The sequence below is a fragment of the Durio zibethinus genome, chromosome 10 (genome assembly GCF_047325235.1).
Source record: "Durio zibethinus cultivar Kanyao isolate XHJ-2024 chromosome 10, ASM4732523v1, whole genome shotgun sequence".
NCBI classification, from domain to species: domain Eukaryota; kingdom Viridiplantae; phylum Streptophyta; class Magnoliopsida; order Malvales; family Malvaceae; genus Durio; species Durio zibethinus.
In genome coordinates, this window is record NC_143171.1 from 28621833 (window position 1) to 28646577 (window position 24745).

The 24745-nt window shown below is 33.7% G+C and overlaps 4 protein-coding genes and 1 pseudogene across 10 annotated transcripts; 2 read left to right on the forward strand and 3 right to left on the reverse strand.

Annotated features, from left to right (window-relative positions):
* Positions 1-3452: 3452 nt before the first annotated feature.
* Positions 3453-5109, forward strand: LOC111291803 (CASP-like protein 1F2; annotated as a pseudogene). Its single transcript, XR_016345944.1, has 3 exons — positions 3453-4111; positions 4213-4336; positions 4562-5109. The product of XR_016345944.1 is annotated as a CASP-like protein 1F2 (transcript).
* A 116-nt stretch (positions 5110-5225) lies between these two features.
* LOC111291802 (uncharacterized) lies at positions 5226-10186 on the reverse strand. 3 transcript variants are annotated; one of them, XM_022883826.2, is made up of 12 exons: positions 8670-10186; positions 8025-8258; positions 7691-7765; positions 7550-7605; positions 7321-7456; positions 7111-7207; positions 6950-7016; positions 6399-6497; positions 6079-6168; positions 5820-5974; positions 5619-5720; positions 5226-5525 (listed from the first exon to the last, which is right to left on the reverse strand). In XM_022883826.2, the coding sequence occupies exons 2-12, from the start codon at positions 8221-8223 to the stop codon at positions 5354-5356; spliced, it is 1248 nt and encodes a 415-aa protein (XP_022739561.2). In that variant the 5' UTR covers positions 8224-8258; positions 8670-10186; the 3' UTR covers positions 5226-5353. The 3 variants fall into 3 exon arrangements, with proteins under 3 accessions (XP_022739561.2, XP_022739563.2, XP_022739562.2); XM_022883828.2 differs by having other exon boundaries at positions 8025-8275; XM_022883827.2 differs by having other exon boundaries at positions 8025-8327.
* Positions 10187-10527: 341 nt separating this feature from the next.
* LOC111291801 (zinc finger protein CONSTANS-LIKE 14-like) lies at positions 10528-14198 on the reverse strand. 4 transcript variants are annotated; one of them, XM_089767158.1, is made up of 5 exons: positions 13682-14196; positions 13215-13603; positions 12196-12405; positions 10930-11192; positions 10528-10823 (listed from the first exon to the last, which is right to left on the reverse strand). In XM_089767158.1, exons 1-5 carry the CDS (start codon positions 14004-14006, stop codon positions 10715-10717), a joined length of 1296 nt encoding a protein of 431 aa, XP_089623284.1. In that variant the 5' UTR covers positions 14007-14196; the 3' UTR covers positions 10528-10714. The 4 variants fall into 4 exon arrangements, with proteins under 4 accessions (XP_089623284.1, XP_089623285.1, XP_022739559.2 ...); XM_089767159.1 differs by having other exon boundaries at positions 12238-12405; positions 13682-14190; XM_022883824.2 differs by having other exon boundaries at positions 13215-14198.
* A 2025-nt stretch (positions 14199-16223) lies between these two features.
* Positions 16224-19847, forward strand: LOC111292036 (uncharacterized). Its single transcript, XM_089767161.1, has 5 exons — positions 16224-18079; positions 18545-18643; positions 18727-18835; positions 18943-19155; positions 19450-19847. Exons 1-4 carry the CDS (start codon positions 17898-17900, stop codon positions 19042-19044), a joined length of 492 nt encoding a protein of 163 aa, XP_089623287.1. The 5' UTR covers positions 16224-17897; the 3' UTR covers positions 19045-19155; positions 19450-19847.
* Positions 19848-23226: 3379 nt separating this feature from the next.
* On the reverse strand, positions 23227-24612 carry LOC111293487 (GEM-like protein 5). The gene is made up of 3 exons (XM_022886229.2): positions 24076-24612; positions 23720-23994; positions 23227-23601 (listed from the first exon to the last, which is right to left on the reverse strand). The coding sequence occupies exons 1-3, from the start codon at positions 24488-24490 to the stop codon at positions 23389-23391; spliced, it is 903 nt and encodes a 300-aa protein (XP_022741964.2). The 5' UTR covers positions 24491-24612; the 3' UTR covers positions 23227-23388.
* Positions 24613-24745: the final 133 nt, after the last annotated feature.

Genomic DNA, 24745 nt, shown 5'->3' on the forward strand with positions numbered 1-24745 from the left:
CATGAGTATTTAAATTTATCATAATTTTTAAAAATATTATTTAATATTTTTAATATTTTTTTATAAATAATCCTTACATTGTTCTCAACTTTTAAATATATTTCACAAAGAAAATGTGAAAAAAATATATATAAATACCAAAATAACTTCAAAAAAGTTTTTATTGTACGTAACATCATCTCAATTTAAAATTAATTTTAAAGTAATTTATTTTTTTCTAATTTATCTACAGTTAACATGAGTATTTAAATTTATCATAATTTTTAAAAATATTATTTAATACCTTTAATTTTTTTTATAAATAATCCTTGAATGATCTTCGGCTTTTAAATATATTTTACAAAGGAAATGTGAAATATATATATATATATATATATATATATAATTACCATAACAAGTTATGTAACTCTTTCAATATTCCGCTGAGCTAAACGTATTTTTTTCTTACTATTAATTTAATCCTTTTTTTTATTAGTTTATTATTGTTATAGAAACTAACATATTTTTTCTAATTATAGGTAATATTTTACTAAACATGCTATTCACTCAATTAGATAAGAGATGTTATCCATTAAATATACTATTTACTTTATCAAGTAAGATTTTTTTTTTTTAAATCAGCTATAAAATTTTTTAGCTATAATATTTTTTAAAAAAACTACAAAACACATATTTTTATATTTTTTACCGATGTTGTCTGTAGACTTTTTTATTTTTTTGTGAACTTTTCACTCAATCAGATAATATATTTTATCTTTTAACTGCTTATTTATTAAATATTCTTCATTCGTATAAAATAAAAATGATGCTATGATTAATTGATATAATAGAGTTATGTGCCCTGAACATAAACTTATGTGCCAGTTGTACATTTAAAAAGTGAATAATTTTTTAACTTATATCCCCATCATGAAACATGTAACATAATTTTAAATTAAGAGACTATTTTTCAAAAAAATAAAATTAAAAAAATAATTCAAGAATAATCTCATAAGTAGTATTAATTTCAAGTTCATTTATATCTTAGCTTAAAAAAACTTAAAACCTTAGAAGATTTTACCAAGATTCCTGAAAAAAAAAAATATATGAATCATATGCTAACTTTGTAATTATGAAACAAATAATTCTTTATGACCTTTAGTAGAATTTAAAAAGAAAATCTTATTTTTATTATGATTTGATATTTTAATTATATTATTTATATGTTACATATATTTTGAATATGTAAATAATTCAATAATATTAATTTACATTTTTATTTAAACTTAAATAAAATAAAAGTAATTCTTGCATCATACAAATAGCAAACAAGTTATATATATTTTAAATTTTTATAAATAAAAATAATAATTTTATATCAAAATCTACTTAAATATATTAAGATTTTATATTAAAATAATATATAAAAATTAAAAAATTAAAAATTAAAAACTAATAAACTGAATTGAATTAAGCTTATAAAATTTAGTTCGATTCGATTCGGATCAAATGAAGGATCATTCAAATTCAAATTAAATTTTAAATTTTTATAATATTATATAATATTTAAAAAAATTAAATTAAATTCGATCAAATCTAAACTATTATCATCCTTAATTGTAAATATGGGAGAGTATACCCCAATTTCATTGATCGTTTCTTCTGTTTGAGTCCTTTGCCAAGGAATCTTTACAACAAATCGAATCAAATTTTAAGTTGCTGATCATTAGATTGTACAAGATATACTGTAGGTTTTTTTATGCATTTCCATTGAAGTTGATAATACTGAATGGAAAGCATCATAGCTTGGACCAATTGTTGGCCCAATTGGAAATCATGGGGCTGAAGAGAAGTAAAAGAGGTTGACCTTTCTGGACCCAGTAGAAGTTGAGGGCATGTCAGGCCCAAAGTAAATGGCATTGGCAGCCAGGCCAGCTAGTAATTTGGGTCACAAGAAAATGGACCAACTAGGTGTCAGATGTTATTATTTTGGATCATTTGAGTTCTTTGTTTTGTTTTTTTCTTTTTAATCTTTTGGAATTTCAGAATCCAATTGATAAAGGCTTAATCCTATACTCAAATCTTCGTCATGTAGTTAACCTAAAAAAGGATATCATCGACCAAATTAAGGGCTAAGGTAATTATGGCAAAGAGGAAAAAAAAAGAAGAAAGTAGTGGACAGTAAGTAGTATTTTAATATATTACTATATATAAGGTAGTTGTGCTTGAAATGCCAATGTACGATGCAATTAATTTTGTGAGCATGCAGCAGCAATGCATTTGTATTTTGAAGGGACCATTGTATTATTTCATTGCTCTTTAAATTAAATTGAAGGAAGAATGCTTTGGATTTATTTAGGATACACTATGGTCCATCCATGGGATGGGATTGAGATGCGCTATATATATTTGAATGGAATTTGTTTTGACTGTTGACTCAAAGCCTTCAATCAAAATTGTTTCCACGGCTTTGCATTGGTATGGCAATTGGCAGAAGATGATGATAATTGATACCATACATTCTTCTGTGTTTCTTGGACAACTTGAAAACCTAACACAAACATCCACCACATATGCTCTACTGAGAGATCTGGTGTCATGTTCTAGCCTTTTTTTGTTGTTACAGTTCCAATCTAAGATCTTTGTTGAGTCTTGCTTCACTTTTTCAAGTGCTTGTGGCAAATATTCTATATTTTGAGTAAGTTTTGTTAGTTTCTTGTCATCTTTGGAATGATTTGTAAACTTTATTTTTATTCATTGAAAAAGAAAGAGGAAAAGAAGGAAGAAATCAGCATGAAATATATAGGAACAGTGTATATAAGTCCAAGTAAAAAAAAAAAAAAAAATATATATATATATATCATACTGCAAGAAAAATGGTACTTTCTTCCAGCATGTGCTTTGCCTGCTTTCATTAATAAAGTAAAATAGCTCACTTATCCAAAAGATGAAAAAAAAATGGTAATAGGTTAATTTCCTTGGTGCAAAACATTTCCACCTATCTCCTGATTGCTGCATTTTAGGGTTTTTCTTTAAAAAAGAAAATTAGGTAAGCTTTTAAAATCAAGAATGAGACATGACATCTACTATCAATGATAAAAATAAAAGATACCCATAAAATGCTAAGATATAACAATGTCTTTATTAAAATAAAATTTTTCTTGCAAAAACCAGCTATTAAGATTGTTTCCTACTCTCCTCAGGTAAACAAGATGCTGTAGTTCTGGATTTGACAAATCAGTTCCAGAATTTCCAAGTCCAATGCCTTGTTGTCAGAAGTAATTAATTTTTTTTTCCACTGCAACAACTACCCAATTTTATTGCATTCCTGCAGGTTTTTGGTCCAAGTCCTTTCAATTAATAACTTTTTGTCTACAAGAAATAACCCAAAACAAAATTTCCCTTTACAAGCAAAAATATACCATTGGAGCAACAGAAATTTGAAAAACTCACTTTCAAAACCCCCTTTCTTATTTTTATCCTTTTATATTCTTGAAATTAAAAGTTGTAAGTTATTTAAATAAATAATTGTTGATCTCCTCCTATAAGACAATCTTTTGTTCTTTCTTATGGCCAAAAAAACAAAAGACAATCTTTTGTTAGATTTTGGGCTAGAAGGATTTAATTCCTATTTATCACTTTAACTTTCACAACTGCAAGTATTTATTAGATTGGCTTGCATTTTGGACAAGGCCAACACAAAGCTTTCCATCCAAGTATATAATACCATCTATTCTGGGGATTTTGGCCGGTGTCAAAAGTCATAATCCTCCTCTTAACTCTTCTTCTCAGTTAATTGATTAGCATATGTTCCTTTTTTTCTGCCCCTGCTTATCCTTCTTTGTTCCAGTCTGTCCAGTTGCTTTCTAGACATCTTTGGCAAGAGGAAGGGTCTCTAAATGGCAACTGAGGTTGCCAGAGATAATGCTTCATTTATGCTCCAAGCCAAATCTCTGGGCTTTCCAGTGTCAAACACCTCAACAAGAAGTTTCTTTATGGCTCAAGTCATGCTCAGGATTTTTGCTGCTGTCTTAACATTGACTGCAATCTGTGTTATGGCCACAAGCTCCCAATCTATCATTCTACTTGGCTTCACTTTTAAAGCTCATTATAGCTACTCATCTGCTATGAGGTAATCAGTGGTTTGACAGTATACACTATTTTGATCTTTTGTTTTTGGGCTTTCATATGTTTATTTGGATGGCTAACCATTTTCTTCTGGTTTTGTTACAGGTTTTTACTTGTGACAGATGCTATTGTATGCGCCTTCTCTATACTTTCAATGGTCTTTGTTTACCATTTGAGCCGTTCAGGATCAAATCTCAAGAATTTCTTCTATCTGTTTTTGCATGACATGGTAACCAAATTGTTGGCTTATTATTGAAACAGTGAAAATTAGTTGTCCTCTTCAAAACTGTCAGAAACTAAGGACTAATTCTAACATTAGTGTGATATAGTAATTCAGGAAAATTCTCCATGTTTGAACCAAGAAAAGAATGAAAGAGTTAGATGGAAAATTGTAAATAAATGGTCAGTCAAGTTTTACTAGTATTATCATTATAAAGAGATCAGTGCATTGCAGGTGATCACGGTATTGGCGATGTCTGGGTGCGCGGCGGCAACAGCAGTGGGTTATGTCAGTAGATATGGAGAAGAAAAAATGGGTTGGATGGCTATTTGTAATCGTGTGGGGAAGTTTTGCAATCAAATGAGGATAGCCATGGTGTTATCTTACTTAGCTTTCTTTTCCTACTTTGCTCTTGCTCTTATGTCTAGCAACAAAGTCATGTATCAAGCCAGTAAATGAGTACCGATTAAGCAGTGGAAGGCAAGCGTGTCCTTGAAGGTTAGAGGCAAAGACACTTTGTAATCATCAAAGAGGGCAGCTTCTCCAACTGAGATCCTGAAAATTTCCATCTATTTTTCTCTTTTAGTAGGGTTTAAATGCTGTTTCTTTAGAAATTACAGTGCCGCTGGTAGGAATTACAATGTATTTTGGAACTTTTGTTCTCACTCTTGGCTTCGAAACCTCTTCTGAAAGAAACCTTAAGCTGTGGATTGTATATTATAGCCGTAAAAAATTTAGGAAGAGATCAAAAGCCGTTATATTTAACTACTAAGTTCAACTGTCTTATTACTGTGAGCCATCATTATCCAATTGTTTGCTTGGAACAAAATTTAGAGAACAAAACATGCTAATTCTTTTGATCTTCACCCCCTGTAGGGTTCACCATCGAGTCTTAAGATCAATGGGGCTGCCACCAAACCAATGCTAATGATCAATTATGAAGTAACACTTTAACAATCATTCATTGCTAGTCACTGTCTTACTATGTAAGGTAAGCTTGTGTAAGAATAAAGATATAAGAATCATTCATTCTGTTTCAATCTCATCCTCAGAGTCTTTTAGATGCTCTTTTAGGGACTGTCTCCGGTTTTCCCACTTTTCAGAATCCCACGCTGGATCAATTGCAGGTAATTCATAGTCATCAGGTCTCAGTGATAGTTGGAAATCTGGTAGGTCAGGTAATGATTGCAGAGCCCCGCTTCACCACCAATATTAAGAATTTTACATCATTTATCGACAAAATAAATTAAACTTAAGAGTTGCAGAAATGCACTTGTCAGAAGGTGCTTACTTCTCTTGTTCTAAGATGTAGCCATACATCTGAGATTTCCTTGACGCAACCTCTGGTATTTTCTGATGTAAATGCTTCATAGCTCCCCAAAGTGGTGGAGCCCTTTTCCGCCAAAAACAAAACAAAATAAAATAAAATAAAATAAAAGATATGAGAAGATTGACCAGAGATGAAACCATAACAACTATGGATGAAACCAACCTGGTCACTGGAGCTGCAAGGCAAAAGCTTATGCAGGCTTTCTTGCTCTCTACAAGTAGTTCTTGTGCAGCTAGAAAACAGCATACAGCACTAATATGACAGTTCGGTTCATTACCCTTGTCCAGAACCAGACCATGGTAGTAGTAAGCGGCAGCCTGAAGATACAATTACATAAAAATTAGATTCCTATACAAAATTGAGTGAAAGCTGGGATGAGAATGTTTTGGTATTGGAGTTTGCAATCAATTGCGCTGAAAACCTTTGCTTCAAGGAATTTCCATTTGATGAACCACATATGTTTCTTTTCATATCCATGGCTTAAGTCACATCCAGACAAGCATTGGTAAGCCTGGTTATATAACAGAAAACACACTCTAAACCATGAGAAACAAAAGCATTTAGGTTATAATGAGACAAAACAGCAATCCAGTTCAAAATATGATAATCTATTAATTGCATCAACTTAACCAATGAATTATGTCTGAGTAATGGCCGAAATCTGAATTCATACAACCAATCAAGTGCTGCATAGATATCTCAAGAGGTTCTCAAACGAAAAAATTAGAAATAACTACAAACCTGACTGTAATAGATCAGCTGTTCACAGGCCAACCTCCTCTTCACTGATAACGTAGCCTTTTGACTTTCAACAGCTAAACCAAGCTGTATTTCAGTTCCCTGAATCAAGATCCATTTCCATTAATATATCAATAAATCAATGTATGATGCTTTACCCTGCTAAAAAAGTGTTACTATTTGTAGATAAATCATAACATACAATTGACCACTGCATTGTATTTTTTAAAAAATTGTTTATTTCTAGGAAGTCCTATCCCACTTTATAACATACACAGATACACTTCATAACAACAAAAAGGTTTTCCACATCATAACATTGTGCGTTTGAAGAAAATAGATAGTTGAAAAGTTTTAGCAAATATTAAGACTCAATAATTGGAAACAGTTATCATAGAAGAGTAATGCAGATTAGGAACTTATGACATACGAGGCTTAATAAATTTCATACATTTTTTTTTTTTTTTAATTTTTAGCATCAATCAGTTTTCTATGTATGGTCTGTCGGTAAAGAAAAAGGTCCGACTTTTTCCTAAGACCTCAGCAATGAATACCTGGCCTAATGCTTGGATGGATAGAGCCTCTAGTACACCATCCTGCAAATCTTTTGACAAACTTTTCCTGGGAATATTGATGAGATGTTAGTAAGAAGCTTGAAAATTTATGTTAGTATGTAAAGAATATTTTGAAAAGCTATAAATTTATGTAAACATACTTGATTTCTGCTGGTATGCGACCAAGTACATTCCGGACACAAAATTCTAGGTACCCTGCTGCCTTGAGCAATAAATCAACAGCATCTCTCTTACAATCTGGTGGTGATTATTGCAGATGATTATTGGTGGTTAGACTAGAGTTAAATAATCATAGTTGAAACTGCCAAATTGGCTCCACAAAGAAGGCCATATCACTAAGAAAAATAAACCTGTAGATACGACCCTAAAGCCAGAACCAGAATAATCCTTGGGGATCATAAGTGTGTCAGCCTCAGATAGTGTGAGCATAGCCATCATGTGAACAACAGATAACAATTCAAACCAGGCATTTGCTACACAAGTCTCCTGCACATTTCAGACTCAATTACAATTTACAAGACAATATATTTCATGGACAAAACTCTAGAAGAAACCATAATGAATTCCTGATAATCATACTTGTCCATCCTCTAAATTCTTCCACTTGAATTCAACCAAGTCGTCAAGACCATGTTCTGTAATATACACAGTTATTCATCATAGGAACATGGACAAACATGGAACACAAAGGAAGAGGAAGAGAGCAGCAGATTATGAAACCTTTCTTGGTAAGTACAGTTAGAATTGACAAGTACTCCTCCAGTGCCTGCCGCAGTTCAGTAATCGCAGATACACCTTCAAAATCCACAATTCCACTTTAGATAAGAAGACTCATCATAATACATTGGAACAAAAAAAAAAAGAACATTGATAATTCTAATAAGCTTATATGATAATAAATGATCCACCGGTTAAATGATTTGTACTTTTTCAGGTCCCTTAGCTTTAAAGTTTCGCACATTTTCTCACTGCCATAGGGAATAAAGAGGAAAAGAAATATATATATATATATATATATATATATATGAAAAACAAGAGGATCATAAGGCCAAACCAGTTTCCTCTGCAACCAATGCAATCCGATTCCTTAGACATGATAATTTGTCGATAAAATTAGGAGGAATTAGACCCTTGAGCGCTCTTTGAAGATCAGATTGTGCTGGAATTCTAATACAGGGAACAAATACCACCACTTCTGGGATACTCAGCTTCTTTTTCCTCCCAACTCCGTACACAGAATAAGTGCACCCCATCTTTTTCCCTGGGGATTCTTTTCAAAAATAACATCCTACAAAATCATTCAAACTATCTATACTTCAGCTCCATAAGTGTTCTGTTAATTCATTAACATAAGGACCTGAATAAGAACAGAAAAAAGCTTGAGCACACATAAATAAAACATGTATACTTCAGATGTTTTCCATTTTTTTTGAAGCAGTTTATCTTGAAACTCAGTAATTCTTTTTTTTTTTTTTTTTGTTTTTCCTTGATAGAATCTTATTAGGTAGGTAAAATCTTAACAAGAATGAAAGTATGAATGTTTATGGATATGAAGTGTATTGTTAAAGCAGATAGATACAAGTTCTAGAAATAAAATTGAACCTACAAAACAACATCCAAAGTTATGTAACAAATGGAAGAGAAATGAATCAAAGCGATAAAAACAATAACATGTAGAAGAGATGTTGAAGTAACTCACTGTATACAGAGAGGGAGTGAGAGAGAAATGAAGCTTCGAGGATGCAATGGAATGCTGATATCTCCATATCAAGAGAGAGAAAGAAATAAAAGAATCTGGGAATAGGAAGCTCAGGGACCGAGGCATATCTCACATGGTCGAGGCTGAGACGTATAAGTCTTCATTGCATTGTTAAAGGAGCAAATTGAAACTTCCCATACAAAAATATTTATTAATTTCTTTGACGCAACTGGTTATTCCAAACGGAAAAATTCTAAGAAACACATAGCCAATAGTCAATCTCAATCATACATATGTAATATCCTTCACTTTTAAGTGCAACATGAGGCAATTTACAAAAGAGTAACTATTCAACCCAAAATCATTTGCTATAGTGTCAATGGTACGAAAAATTGAAATAGTATCATAATTATATGTTACAACCATGTATATCTAGATTTTTAGACTGAATTCATTAAAGGTGAAGTCTGGATTTATCTTCAAGCAGCTTGGTAGTTGGTGTAGATGTGCTTATATTATTGTTTTTGAAAGAGTGCATGTGGGGACCAACCTTCATGGCTGGACCATATGACAACTGGTGTTACTTGTTTGGTTTGCCATTTTTCCTATGAAATTTCAACCCTTGATTTGCCAAATCACTTTTTTTTATTTAATTCTTGAAATCCACTCTCCACATTGATACTGATACATGTAATAATCCAAGCAGGGCTTGAAATGGACTACATTCAAATCACTCGCATATGACATGGGGATGTGGGCTGCAAGCAATTAAATCAGAAAAACACTTGGATACAGGTGAAAGTTACTGAAAAGTCCCTTTATAAAATTACTTAAGATACATTACAGTATCTAACCTAGGATTTCTTTTTTTCTTTTTTTGGGTCAAGTTAACATATAGAATTACACTATAATTGTTCAGATAGGATTTACATAAACTTGCATTGATCTCGTGTTGGTTAAACTAGTTAATTCCATGAGAAACAATACAGATCTCTGCGAAAATTTGTATGACTTACGTTTACTTCTGGAACCAATAAAATATGATATGCGGTTCGCAGTCAACAAAAAGAAAAATACATGTTCAGCAGTTGTCTATAGATCAGCTGTCAACTCCACCAGGGTTCATCATGGTTCTGCCACCATCCTGTATGCAGTATGTTACCAGAAATATCAAACTTACCACCTTCCCAGATGCAACATGTTACCCCGGACAGGGTACAGGCTGGTTTGCAGAGGAGAAATCCAGTTTTATCCAACTTGACAAAACAAGACAATTGTAACAACAGCATGAATTAGTGAAGTTTCTTATATTTTAGTCAACCTGTAAGCTGGTATGGTGAGATCCGTGGCTCGGACGTTTCCCTTGGTTTTTGCTTAAATCGATTTTCGAGGGTAACCGGTTTATGAATAGCACATATATCAGATTCACTGGTTCCTAAATCAACTGTTCAAGTATCGTAGAAACATACAAGTAACTCAATTCCAGCAGCACCAACATTGCACTTGCAAAGCTCGAATCATGAAAAGACGCTTCATTAGTTTGGTTGTTGAACCCAAAAAGGAAAAGCAGTAGTGTCTCAAGTCTATAAAAGCATATTTGTTCCCAACAGAATGCATTTATAATATATAATAATAGTAATAAAAGAAAGTGAATTGGATTCAACTTCAATTGTGATGTATCACCTACATTATTTTTTGTTTGTTTTTATTGGATAATTTGATGTAGGGCTTACAAAAACCTATAGAATGTTAATATTTCGGCTTTTCCAAAATACTGCCTATTGAAGGTCTCAGGGCTAGTAGCTTCTCCTGATTGTTTTTAATAACTAATAACTACCCAATGGGATATAGAAGCATGTAAGCAAAAGCTTTGTAATTCCATACGCTTACGGCTATTGAAATGCAAAAGTTGTGGCAGCTGATATTCCTTTTTGACATATGGGGGTACAATATTCTTGTAGACAAACTAAGGGAAGACATCTTTACCAAACAGGGACTTTAGGGTGAGAACACGTTATCTGGAAAGAAAAAACAGCTGTTACACTTTAACATCTGGACTCTGGAGCTTCGCTTGCCTTCACAAAGCGACCTTTGAATCTCTTTCTAGTATCAGCCCTGGCCTTCCTTGACTCATAGCGTATTTGCTTGTCATATCTGTCCAGTTTTTTACCACATTAATTAGAAAAAGGATAAATATTTTTCTATTAAGAAAAGGTTAGTCATGGCAAAATGGAAAAAATGCGACTAAAAGATCTTATACTTTCTATGTTTCTTCTTCTCCTTGTAGCGTAACATGGCATTGACTCTGTTCTGCGCCAAAAGTTCCATGTCAACCTTAGCTTTTGTCTCATTCATAGACTCACTACCTGCCAGAACAGGCGGCTCCATGACCTGAACATATCTGCTGCCATCGTGTTTTAGTGGTTCAACCACCTTGGAATCTGATGATGATCCCACTGCCGGTACATTGATACTTTCTTCAGTTGTTGGTGTGTAGCTTGAGAATGGTTGATTGCAGCAGTTCTGCATTGTTCATAATCAAAGCTTATATATACACCAGTTTTCAAAGCTTAAGCAATAAAAAACATGAAGGCAACTAATTATAGAGGTGAGACCATTAATATGCTGATTTATCAAATGGACATAAGGATCAGTCAGCCAAATTTAAGCTAAATCTCAACATATTTAGACAATAGGTGCCACAATACAGTTAAGTCAACAATTAATAAGGGCGCTGTCATAACTTTTTTTTAAACATTTTGCACATAACCTTTGCTGTCTCCTTAGTGCAAACTACGAATTCCACAAGGATAAATGTTATATATATATATGAACTGTGGGAACTGGAAACAACAGAGAATTTCCTCTTTGTTCTTTTTCGACCAAATTCCTTGTTTTGATTGAGTTCAGCAATCACATCTAAAATTAAAAGGAAACAGACTTTGACCAAGGATACAACACAAAAGCCAGAATTCTGACAATTTGAAACTACCAAATCTCAAAAAATTTCTCCATGAATTTTCAACTCACCAAAACACCCATGCTAAAGCCATTAATTCATTTCTAAGAAACAGCCCAAAGACCTTAGTCATATGAGCACCAGGAAAGTTATGTTTTCCTTCTTATGAAATAGTATTACTAAGAGACAGCAATCAAGTTTTTTATAAGAGATCCAAGAAATCCTATCAATACTTCCAGTTTAGTGAGTAAATAGTTTAACCCACTAATTTGACATAACCCCACTAGGAGAATAAATAATGCATCCTTCCAAGCATTCATTGTAAAAAAAAAAAAAAAAAGGAAGAAAAAGCTCTTTTGCTTTTTATTCTTTAAACGAGTATCTCCTTAAATTTTCAAGGCATCCCTCTTATTCATTAGTAGTGTTCATATCACACTGAAGAGCAAGTTACAAGTTAAGGGATATTAAATTTCCATGGTTGAACCGTATATAATTTAGATGGCAATATGTGGTTGTGCTTTCATAAGAAGTCTATCTATGAAGTTAATATTACTAAAAACAACTTACATTTCTAGACAAGGAATCCTCAAATATCAAGGAGTGGCTCACCTCGTACATGTCTTGAAAGACTTTTGGTTTCGACAAGGAACCTTCCTTTTCAAACTCACTGAAGTTCCTAATCACAGAACTGTTACTTTTTATGCCATTTATGCAATCTGTATCTTCTGGTCCCGAATCTTTACAATCTCTTGACCTTCCTGATTGAAAATCCCATATCTGAAAAGGCAGATGTGAAGATTAAGCATGAGCTTGTGGCAAACAATATTGGTTGAATCTCAGAAATGTGACCCAAATTTAAAACCTAGTTTAGCACAATTATTATCTTGAACAACTCAAAAACACTTCATAGCAAACAAAAGAGGATAATTTTGATAACACACATGCTTTAACACAAGTGTAGTCTATATTTCTACTCTGAAGCTGCAAATGAATGTTCATAAGTACATTATGCAAGAAGATGCTACAGCCTATGCAAGTAAAATTAGAATAAAGGTTTAATATTGGCCATGGAAAGTGTTAAGATTATGTAAGCATTTATTAATTCGCAATAGAAAGCCCTTTGCTGCTGAGCAATGAAATTCAGCCTTAGATGCATTGATTCAGCAAGACAACAAAGAGGCCAACCAGGCCAGGGAAAGTCCACTTTGCAGACTTTAAAATATTTAGCACAAAGGGCAATAAGATTGTTAAGCCTATGAAATCAAGCATGACCTCAAAATACTTAGATACCTAAAAAATTCGGTTAAAAACAAAATACACCATGAAACACAACAGTTAGTAAATACAGAAAGACAACCATGACAATTGACATCACTTAAAAAATACTGTAAGAAAAAAACATCAATTGTAGTTGAATATTCGGGATTATTCTTCCAACAACTTACTCAAAATATCATGTAAAAAAAGCACCTTTACTCAAAAAGAAAGTCCAAGTTCAAAGTTCGAACCCAACCTCCCCTTAGTTAGACTTAACTACTAAAAAAAGTGAGCAATTTAAATTACTGAAAAATATATTTGATACATACCTGGGAAGCCTGATAAGAAGACTTAAAGTCCCTCATAAGCTCTCCTTCAGCAACGTAATCATTTTTTCTTAAGTCCAAATTGTTTTGCAACATTAACAAAGAGGTAAATGGGGTTTGCCGGTGAAGCAGGTCTTCATCATCCCCATTTTCAACTTCAAAACTCGGTAAATTGCCCTGCTCAGCACTTCTAATAGGCGGTGTCCCTGGCCCCAATTCAGCTCCATCACCACTTACTCTCACCAAATCTCTCTTCTCCATCTCAACCAGTTGTCTGTACACCTCATGGTTAAGCTTAACAGAGCTAAGCAAAGCAGAGGAAACAGAAGAATTCTCGTTTGGGACCATAAAATCTTCCAGTTTCATCAGTTCTTGCTCGAATAAGGAAAACCCTGGAATAAAATTCATCAAATATTTTGGTTTTAAGTCAAAACCAAAAAGAGAAGCTAGTTCAATCACTAAAGGACAACCTGAGAACCCTTCAACAGGGGAACGCTCGTGCAGAGCTGAAACAGAGCAGTTGCTGTTATGTGAGTTCCAGTCACAGTCTTGGCAGAGCATAAGATTATCATTTGAGCAAAGAAAAGAAGCTGGTTTGGTATTGCAACTGTCACAGATCTGTGAACGAGCATGCTTGAGAGACAGAGCATTGGCAGAGTGTACTTGTTGGTCACAGAACAAACAGAGCTTTGCAGAGTCAGCCCTACAATACAAAACTGCTGGCTTTGAGTTGCAAAAGTCACATAGAAACAGCATAGATCCTCTTGGCTTTGATTTGGAAATCTTCTCCATCATCACTAAAATAACTTTTTGGTAAATCTAATATAACACTTTTTAAAAAGTTGAGATCTTGGACTTAAAAATAGGGAAAAGATGAGAAGTTTGAGATAATGTCAGTGAAAGGTAGAGAAGCAGTGCTAAGTACAGAATATCCTTGAATGTCTGAAGAGAGAGTCGAAAAGATTAGTATTAAGAATTACATGGAGTTGATAGATATGAAGCACATGATAAGCATGGCAGAGTTGCAAGGGCGAAAGGACGGATAGGGTGACGGGTGGGGGTCCACTTGGCAGAAATATCATCACTTTTTCTGCTTCGCTGGCCTGAAAGTCCATGTGCTTTCTTTAATGGCAGATGGGCTGTGACTCTGATTGAGTTTTGGTTCAAAATCACTTCTTAGGCCTTATTGAGGCCCAAAGTTGGTAATATAAAGGCTTCAGTTAGATTGTTTTCAAACAGAACATTGACAATCGGAGTATCTATCTGCCAATTATTAATATGGACAGTCAGAGACGCTTAAAGAAGGAAGAATAAATACTACATGGCTTTGTGAACAGAGGAATGTATAAACAAAGAGAAGTCAATTATAAGAACAGCCTTTGCTTGGTGCCAATAGCTTTGACTTTTTTTTTGGATTGGTTAGCTGGGGCATCTCAAATCTGTCGTGTGTCATCAATAGAATCATGTACCCCATGAAATGAAGGATCAGAAAAGGTATATAAGAAATGGAATTGATATATCTTGACCAATTAATGTGCCTTTACCAGATTTTGTGCTTGCTTCCTTTTAGCGAAGTCAAAATCATCTGTAATTTTAAAGCATTGAGCATTACATACAAAACACTAAAAAGCAGTGGTCACCAAGTATTCATTAATCAATTAAGTTTTAGATTTTTTGTGATTGTATATTTATGTTGGGTTAATTTGTTTTATTTTTAATTGATTTTATATAACATAATTAACATAATATAAGAGACAAGTTTTATTATACTCTTCCCAATTTATATCCATTTTAATCACGTGATAATTATGTTTACAAGTGATAAATCTTATTAAAATGATATTATCATATATCTGTTACATTTTAAATTTTTTGTGATTTTATATTCAATTTTGATCCTTTTATTTGATTTTTATTAGGATTTTAATAATTATGTTGTTATTGTTTGATACTCCCTTTAAATTGTAACGTGATAATCTTTTTTCTCTTTTTGCACGTGATAATACCTTAAAATAAATGACATCAAAGCTCTGTTTTGTTGTTTTTGTTTTTATTATTTTTTTCAAATTTATGTGATAGGTTTTGTTTTAGAATTTTATGGCTAGGAAACGTGGATGCTTTAACAGCCTTTAGAAAAAGTAACCGCACTACAGTCTAGAACATGAACCATACCTAGTCAGCTGCAAAGGCCTGGTTCCTCAAAATTATTTCACTCGATTTGATTTTCTTTATTAAGCTTTTTAAAGTCAACACATGCACTTTGATCACGTTCCATTTATCAGTTTCTCTCATACGAATCTTATTACTTCAATAAATCTCCTGAAAACCATGATTTAAAAGTCATCTTGTTTTGGCTGCGAATCAAATGGTTTCTGACCAAGATTGAGAGCGCAAACTGAATGAACTTCTGATTTTGTATGAATGTTTTTGGAGTTTAGGTAATCACACGATATAGCTTGGAGACATTATAGCCAAGAGTTCATTAAATTTTCACCCGATAAACTCATAAGCAAAGCAGAGCTAACCCTAAGCTTAAAAGTCTAGAAAAAAAAATTGCATCACAAAGAGGTTTGAGCCAAATCAAAGCCCAACAAATGCACATGGCAACATAAATGAAACCTGGCAAACTGGGGTATTGGTCGCATATCTAGATAGTGCTACAACCCCCCGTAACCTTATGTCTTTTCAAGGGGCTAAGCTTAGCTGCAAGTTGCCTGGCCAAAGTGGCAGGGTGACCAGTGGCATGGTCAGAAACTTCAAGACCAGGGGCTAATCTTTGGTGGAGAGTCTATCTCTGAAAATAAGAGGTCCCTACTCCCTACATTTGAAGCGAATATATTCCTTTATGGGCAGTGAGAATTGCAGCCAGAAACAGCACATTAAAGGAAAACCTATGGATGAGGCAAATTGATGAGAGGGGATCAAAAATTTTGGGTGGCAATACGAATCTGATCTCTATTCTTAATTTCATTTGCTATAAATTCAAACTTCAAAATGTGGTGTTGGCATCGCATTTGATGACCTTTGAAATTGTAGAGAGGAAGAAAGGGCTAACATGAAGATAAGAGTTCTGTTTGGTAGCCAAGGATGACTTGCCTGCTCCTTCAAAGAGGTTTCAAATTATCTCTCCAAAACCCTTTTTGGGTCCCAGGCAGTCACCTTGGCTAACTTGACAGGCTCTTTTCTTTCATGCTAGGCCTTATCTTCCTCACCTTGTTCACTTACGGGTAAGCATTTGAACATATATAATATGAAGCTAGCGAAAGGAATCAAAGGAAATGTCGGAGATCACAATTGGAGCATGCATATGAGGAAGAGAGGTCTTCCATGAAGCTAAGAGTCGTGTTTGGTAGCCAAGGATGACTTGCCTGCATCTCGTAGAATTTCACCAAGGTTATACTAATTCTTCCCTGGAACACGCAATCATCCTTGGCTAAGTTGACAGGCTCTTCTCTATCATGCTAGACCTTTCTTCTCTTCTTTCTTTTTGAACAAGCTAGTCTTGGAGCATGCAGGAAACACTAACTGATAAAAACATCACCCGTTAGCTTTTTGTCAAGAATAATGTGCTGTATAACAATTGATCAATGCATTTTAGATATAAATTTGGATATCATATGTAAATTTTAACATTGATGAGATCGAGCAATGCGTGCATGGATGATGAATTTATTGAGTCTGTTTAGTTTGCTTTATGTTTGTTGTATTATATGGAAGGAAAAGTTTTCCAGAATTTTGTTACTGATAGAAAACACAATGGCAGCTGAAGGTAAGCCACTCCTTGAGGATATGGCTCATGTCAGTATCTCATTTCTTGTCCATTGCCCAATATATTATATTTGAATACAAGCCATAGAAAGCAATAAAATAAATCTTTTCACATGGGAAATTAATTTGGAAAATGACTTGATTTGTTTGTTCAAGGAAGAAGATTTTCAGTTTCTCTTTTGAACATGCATGCAATGGTTTTAATGGATGCAGCTGATGGATCAATCTTGTATGCATGCATTATAAAGGTTGGCTTGCATGCATGCATATGGAAACATGTAGTTTTCAAAGATAATCCAATTATCCCTCACCTTTTCCCAGCCAAGCCGATATAAATTTGCAATTTTTAATTGAAAATTACTAATCACTATTCCGAGATTATGTGGGACCTTGAAAATTCTCAAATTGAATAATGATAATGACGCTTAATTCATTGCAAAATTAATAAATTCCTTTTATTATATTTGTCACAAGAGATAAAGTGGAGTATAAACTTTATTTATTTTTATTTTCATTTTTTATGGTGTCAAACACATGCAATTGTTTTGGGTTCGAACATTTTGATTCCAACAACTAAACTTTGTTAAATTTTCTTTTTTCTAAAATTGTTTGATAAATGCAAATTTCCAAAAAAGAAAAAAAAAAAAAAAGGAGAAATTTCTTCTCTTTAAAAAAAAGCCGGCAACAGGGTAAAAAAAACCCCATCATCAACCAGTCAACCCATCACGTTTTTTTCTCAGTTTTACTAAAACGAGAAAACGGCGTCGTTCAGAAACGACACCAAACAGATTTGCATTTTGCAGTCCCTGGTCAGCTCAATGTTATGAACCCTACTCTTGTCCGTTTGTTCTACCCGTTAACCACTTCCATTTCATAAGAAAAAAAAAAAAATAAAGAATCATCAGCTCCGGCGGACTCATGGCGGCGCTCATCGGAAATCCGCTGATCAAGGCATTGATTGTTCTTTTCTTGGTGTCAGCAGCTACCGCCACCGGCGACGCCCCCTTTATCGTCGCTCACAAGAAGGCATCGCTCAATAGACTCAAATCCGGCGCCGAACGCATCTCCGTCTCCATCGACATCTACAACCAAGGGTTCTCGTGCGTTTCTCTTTCTCTTTTCTTCAAATTTTTTTGTTCTAATCCCTTTAATTCAGATCTAGCTCTGATTTCCCCATCGAGGTGAAAAGTCTAAATTTTTGAATCGATCTTCAATTTTGAGTATGAATTCGAGCTATCCTTATTCTCTTATGTACGTTACGATGCCGTTTTAGGCTTTGCATGATAATCAGCTGATTTGCATGTGTGAGTAACGATCAGTTGTTTTGTTAAATTTTTGTAGTTGATTCAATTAAAGCGAATTTCATTTATTTTTTTAGTTACTGGATCTGAGAGAAATGAGAAGAAATTGCAAATCTGATCATTTTAATAAATCGAAGGAAATTTTTAAAAAAATTCATTTCTTTTCGACCTTTATGGCTGGATGCTTAAAATTTTTCTTAGCTCTAAATTTTTTACTATTTCATGAATTTTCAATTTTCTAAATAAATTTTTGCCTAAATTCAGGACGGCGTATGATGTGAGTCTTGTTGATGATAGCTGGCCCCAAGATGCATTTGATTTCGTCAGTGGTAACACTTCACAATCATGGGAAAGGCTTGATGCGTGAGTATTTCATTTCTGTTATTCTATTTAATTTGTTCTTGCTGGATCAAATTAATTAAATTGCAAAACTTTATAATCTGCAGCGGTGGTCTTCTATCACATTCATTTGAATTAGAGGCCAAAAGACAAGGAATGTTCTATGGTGCCCCAGCAGTTATTACTTTCCGCATTCCCACAAAGGCCGCGCTACAGGTTTGAGATCCATAGCAGAGTCTATTTTCCTTTTCTAAAATTTTAAGGGAAAAGAAAATTTAAAGGTGAAAAGCAAGTCTGATGCTCTAATATGTTGTGTTTTTTAGGAGGCATATTCAACTCCAATCTTGCCCTTAGATGTCCTTGCAGAAAGACCTCCTGAGAAGAAGTTTGAGTGGGTAAGTTTTGTTTGGAATAACAATAACTAATGAATCAAAGCTATTCAAAATCTTTTTTCCTTTTTTTCAATGTGACTAAAACCTTTCTGTTTTGTTTTTTGTGGAACTTGCATTGGTGATGACTAAATATTGAAGGCTAAGGTATGAATGCTTCTAGCTCTATTGTTAAAATAATCATGCTTCTAAAATCTGGATGGATAAGAATTGGCATGCATGCAGAGATTGCCAGATTTGGTTCAGAAGTAGATAATATGCATCCCGTGTTTTAGAACATCTTTGGATAAATTTGTAGTGGTTGAGTATTGCCTCTTGCTTAAGAATTAAAAATAATGGATCCTTGATGACCCTTCCAGTTCTTGACTGTTTCTCTCATAGTTTGATTTGCAGAGTCCATAACTATATTCTCAAATTAATATGAACCTTATCTGTCTGCAGAGGTTGCTAGCTAAGTATGGGTCTCAAATCTCTGTGATCTCAATTGTGGTTCTGTTCATCTACCTGATCGTTACCCCATCAAAATCCAGTGGTGCAAAAGCAAGCAAGAAGAAGCGCTGAGTATTGTAGCTGAGCTGAGAAAAACTAAATTAATGGCCTGTCTGCACTCAATGCATGAGCCTTTCTTTCTATTTGCAGTTAAAACAGGGTTTTCCTTCATTTTTTAGAACCTTTGTCGTCGGGATTTTTCTAATTAAATGGTTATTAAATGAGTTTAGTGCAAGATGATTCAGCTGATTCTTACGGCCTAGGCGTAGGCTTGATAAAAAAGGTGATGTGAAGGAAATAATCTGTGACAATATTGAAATTTAATGCTTCTACTTATCTTTTCTATTTAATGATGTGATATGTGAAGTGTAAACAGCTTTAGATGTCATGAAGTTGCTCATACTCCAGTTAGGGATGAGATATCTCTTCCCATTTGCCTTACAAAGGCTTCTATCCTTGAAGAAGAACCGCCGTGGTACGCGGCTGTAGCTGTAAAATTCAAATGGCCTTTTGTTTCTTTGCCTTCGTATCCATTTTAAGCGTTACAATGCAAGTATTAGAATTCGGAATTCTCAATTCACAATCCAAACTACTAAGTAGTTAAATATAATTTTTCTGTGTCTATTTCGTTTTTTTTCCCCCTTCTTTCTGTCTAAGAAAGAAGCCCTAATATTTTTATAATAGTACTAGTAAAAATAATAATGTAACAAAATTTTTATAATGCAAATTTATAGAACTAATAAAAATAATAAGGTAACAAAAGTAGGTAAGAAAAATTTTTTTATGCACATTCTTCTACTTATTTTGAACAACGGGAATACCTAAACTACCCAACTAACTAATCCCAAAGCCTAGTTAAAATGGTAGAAGAGTTGCCCGTATTGATCCATATACGGATTTGCAATATGTAGTGTACGAGGCATTAGGAGCACAGGCACTCGCAAATATTGTGTTGGCCAGCACTCAAGATTAAGTTGCTTATTATGAAAAAAAAAAAAAAAAAGAAGAAAGAAGGCAATTCTAGTTTGTGTTTTACAAGTTTCATTAAATGAAATGATAATAGGAATAATATAGTATGAGGTTTTTGATTTTCTTGATTATACGATCGTATATATCTTCATGATTTGTCTGGACCTATGAAGTTCTAAGTAATATAACGTTTATGGTATGTTAATAAATGAATATTCTTATTTATTATTGCACTGTAAGCATACACTCTGTATAATAAATACATGAAAAGAGTATGACCTAATAAAAGAAGAAAATTAAAGTAAACTATTTTAATATCTTAATAAGGTCATAAAAAGATCCAACTCTGTTCAAACAAGTTTTTCATTACCATTTCATTGATGGCATATGCTATTGTCTTGAAACACATAACTCTAGATTGAGTGAATGGGGGGGCACAAGGCCATTGTTGAGAAAACATAATCTCCTTGCAAATCTTTTTGAGAATTCCCCCGTCAACTCCTATCTTTTGTTCAAGTAAATCCGCATTAATTATCAAACTAACAAGAAGATTGAAAAATGGAAGAATGATGTTTATTCAAATCTTAAATTAATTAAAAATTAAAAATTTAATTCATTTATATAATCATTTTTAACGGATGACATCAACAAATTTGAATTCAAATTTTAATAACTACTTCCCTTTTTTTTGTCGTCAGGCTGCGGCTTCTTTTGTACAAAGAAAATAACCTTAATTAATTAATACTTGTTTGCTTACATATGTGATAGAACTATCATTTCAGCATATAAACCCAAGAATTTTTCCTCTTTTGGTATGGCAACGAGTCCTCAGGTTTCGACAACCCACTCCATTTATACTTTGCCTCCATTCTTCTCATCTATAAATTCACCCAGACTCTCCATTACTATTCGCACTACCCTTTCCTGCTTCCTTTCCTTACATTATATTTCTGCTTCCATATGGATAGCTCTCTTTTGACCTTCCTTGTGAACACCCCCGAACGCTCTGTCCCTTACCCTTGGGAGCGTGTGTTTGATTTGAGGGTTTGATTTATATTTATATATACAAATGAACTCTTCACAAGCTGTTATTTTCCTTTTCCTTGTTTTAATTATTTTATATGCATATGATCATTTGTTGTCATTATTTTTTATATATATGAACATGATTGCATGCAGTTAAAGATGATCTTCTACAAAAATGATGTAAGTGAAAGTCTGGTGGCTGACCTGAGAAGCAAAGTGAATCTAGGAGGTGGGATGTTTCATGAGAGCAGTTTATGGAGGAGAATAACAGGCAGCTCCATCGAACATTCTCGGTACTGCCATATTAGAAGGATATATGATCAAGACCATCCTTTTGTTCTCCAAGCAAGCTGCTGTTGTGGACCCTTGATGTACCTCATCGTGCCAGAACCAGTCTGGTGTTGCCCACTCTGCGGTTCTTCCTTCCCTATCTTCTGCTGAATCCTGAAAATTAACCATTAAGTTTCTCATATAGGGTTTTTGTTCTTGCTTATCTTTCTCAAATTAAGTAATCATTTTGCCTGTTGCTGTCATGTTTTCTTCTTGGTTACTTTGTCTTGTGAAACTGCTTGGTGCGCGATTATGGTGATATGGTCAAGTGAAAACAAAAACAGTCATGAGCTGGGATTAATTGATAATTAATATTAATTAGCACTACCATTTAATTAGGGTCGAGGGGGTATTATTAATCACTTATATTTGAAGGGTAGGCAACTCTTTTATTTTTTTAATCGAGTCTTAACTGAGATATATGCAAACATTACTTACAAGTTTGTTTATTGGATTTTGCTTTCAAGATTAATATTATTTTAAGGTTAATTAATTTTATATTAAATGCAATAATTGACAATTTGTTCATGATTTTGAATGCATGGGGTTAAAATATTATTTTGAATAATAATATTAAAGAATATACTTAAAGAACCAGTTAGCAAAATCTTTATTTTAATTAAAAAATCAATCACATGTTTGTACAATAAATTTTACATATCACGCCATTTTATTAAACTATGACAATTATATATGTAATAAGAAGGAATTTATCTCTTAAATTGAGTAATCTATAAACTGTCAAATTAATTACATTTAAATTACGTCATATAAACTAGAATTAACATTTCGTTTTTAGCATGGCGATTTACATTTAGAAAAGTATAGCACTTTTTCAAAAAAAACAAAAAAAAAGTATAGCCCTTGTTAATTATATCATTTTATCATCGTTTACATTAAGCTTCAATTATATCATGAAATCAATTACATCAATTATATATAAAATTATATATATGTCAATAAGAAGGTCATCATATTTTTTAGTATTCAAAATATAAAAAAAAAAAATTATATATATACACGTATGTAATTAATTATATTTCTAAAAATATATAACTAATATAATAAAAGAAAATGAGAGTTAGTTCTTGGAAATTTGTGTACTTAACAAACTAATTAATAACATATTTGGATTTTTATGCATTGGCATATTCTTAGTTAAACTTTCTTACTCTACTAACTCCACGTAAAACAAATATTTTTTTTCTCGTTACTGTGAGAACGAAATTTAAATAATCGATATGATAGAAAAAGGGTGACCCCTAGAATAACAAGTCGTTGTAGTATAGTGGTGAGTATTCCCGCCTGTCACGCGGGCGACCCGGTTCGATCCCCGGCAACGGCGGTGAACTTTTTTCACTTTTTTTGACCTTTTGTCTATTGCAGAATGGTAGAGAGAATAGATTATAGAAAGTACAGATGTTTCATTTAATTTTACAAAAATGGAACAATCAAACAAGTCCAAGACAGATGCAACAGAGGAAGAAATCTCTTGGTAAAGAGAGATCCAAGTAAAAAAAGAAACTGTATATATATATATATATATATATATATACAGTCATCTCTTTATGCAACAGGTGCAGGTTGAACAGCAATCCCAGATGCTACAAAATTGGAGAGACTCTCGGAGAGATGCTTGGACGCTTTCTCGTAATTAACAAAACCCATGTACCAGAAATCATGTCCATCCACTGTAACAATCTGGATATATTTCTCTGATGGATTCTCCCTCATTATTACAGGGTTGATTATGCCAACTTTGCTCAAAGGTACCATAACCTGAAAATTTTCCAAGCAACTGAATTAGTCCCACTCCCGTCAGTATAACATAAGGGAAGAAAGGATCATACAATTGACAAAAGTTCTTATTGTGAAGCTAACATGTTAGTCACTGTACCTTGTAATAGCTCCAGGTTATCTGGCCTGAAGGTGCAGTGAAAGACAAGGGGCGATCACTGCAAAAAGCGACATGAATATTGGATAAATAAAGAGTTCCAGCAACGGGTCCAGTTGAGGTGGATAAATAGCAGGCGAATGACTTCTTCAGCGTCTCATTTGAATAAGTCGCGAATGTTTGCTTGTAAAGAGACTCGAATCCACCGCCTGTTAGTGCTTTTGCTGTCAGGTTCATCTTCCCCCAGGCAGCTTCAGATACAGATGATCCAGTTCTAACTGTTTAAGAAGAACAACAACAATGTTAAAAGGGCAATCAAAACTAGATTATAAGGAAATCTGAGAGATTTTGAAACATACGATTGTGCCAGATATTGTTGGCCATGGTCTCAGCTTTGTGGCTCCAGGAGTTGAAGAATTGAAGCATGGATTGCATTGGGCTACTGCTTGATTTTTCTATAGGGGAGTATTGGAGATATGGATAATGGAAATATTGAGCCTGGTCACCAGCACCCCACAAGGCTGCCTTCTTGTTGTCTGGATGGCAAGTGGGAACAGCTGGTGCTCCCATGATATGAGTCCCCCATTTCTCAGAATTCTGATCAAACGGTTGTGGAGGAACGGGAGGCGTTGATGATGAGGATGCTGCAGCTGCGGACTGCATCTGTGGCTGTTTCTCATGTACGCTTGTTTGATGGAAAGGGTTTGAATCTTCTTCCATGGGAGGGGAGATAGAGGGGTAATGAGGCTGTGATTCTTTGCTGCTGCTATTCATTTTGGTAAACAGAGAATTCAATGCAAACTAGGCTTCTTTGCTGTGGTTTTTGATTCAATTTTTAGCTTGTGAATATTGCAAGTGTTTGAAAGAGAGGGTTGGCTATAAATGAACCAAGATGGTTAGCCAAGGCGCGTGTATTGGTTCTGGAATTGTACAAGAAAATTAATATTTTCAGTGGAGCAGGTAGGAAGGAACTGAGGTCTGTGAAAGCGAAAACTTTGACTTTGAGGTAGGGAAGATACGTTTCGTTGA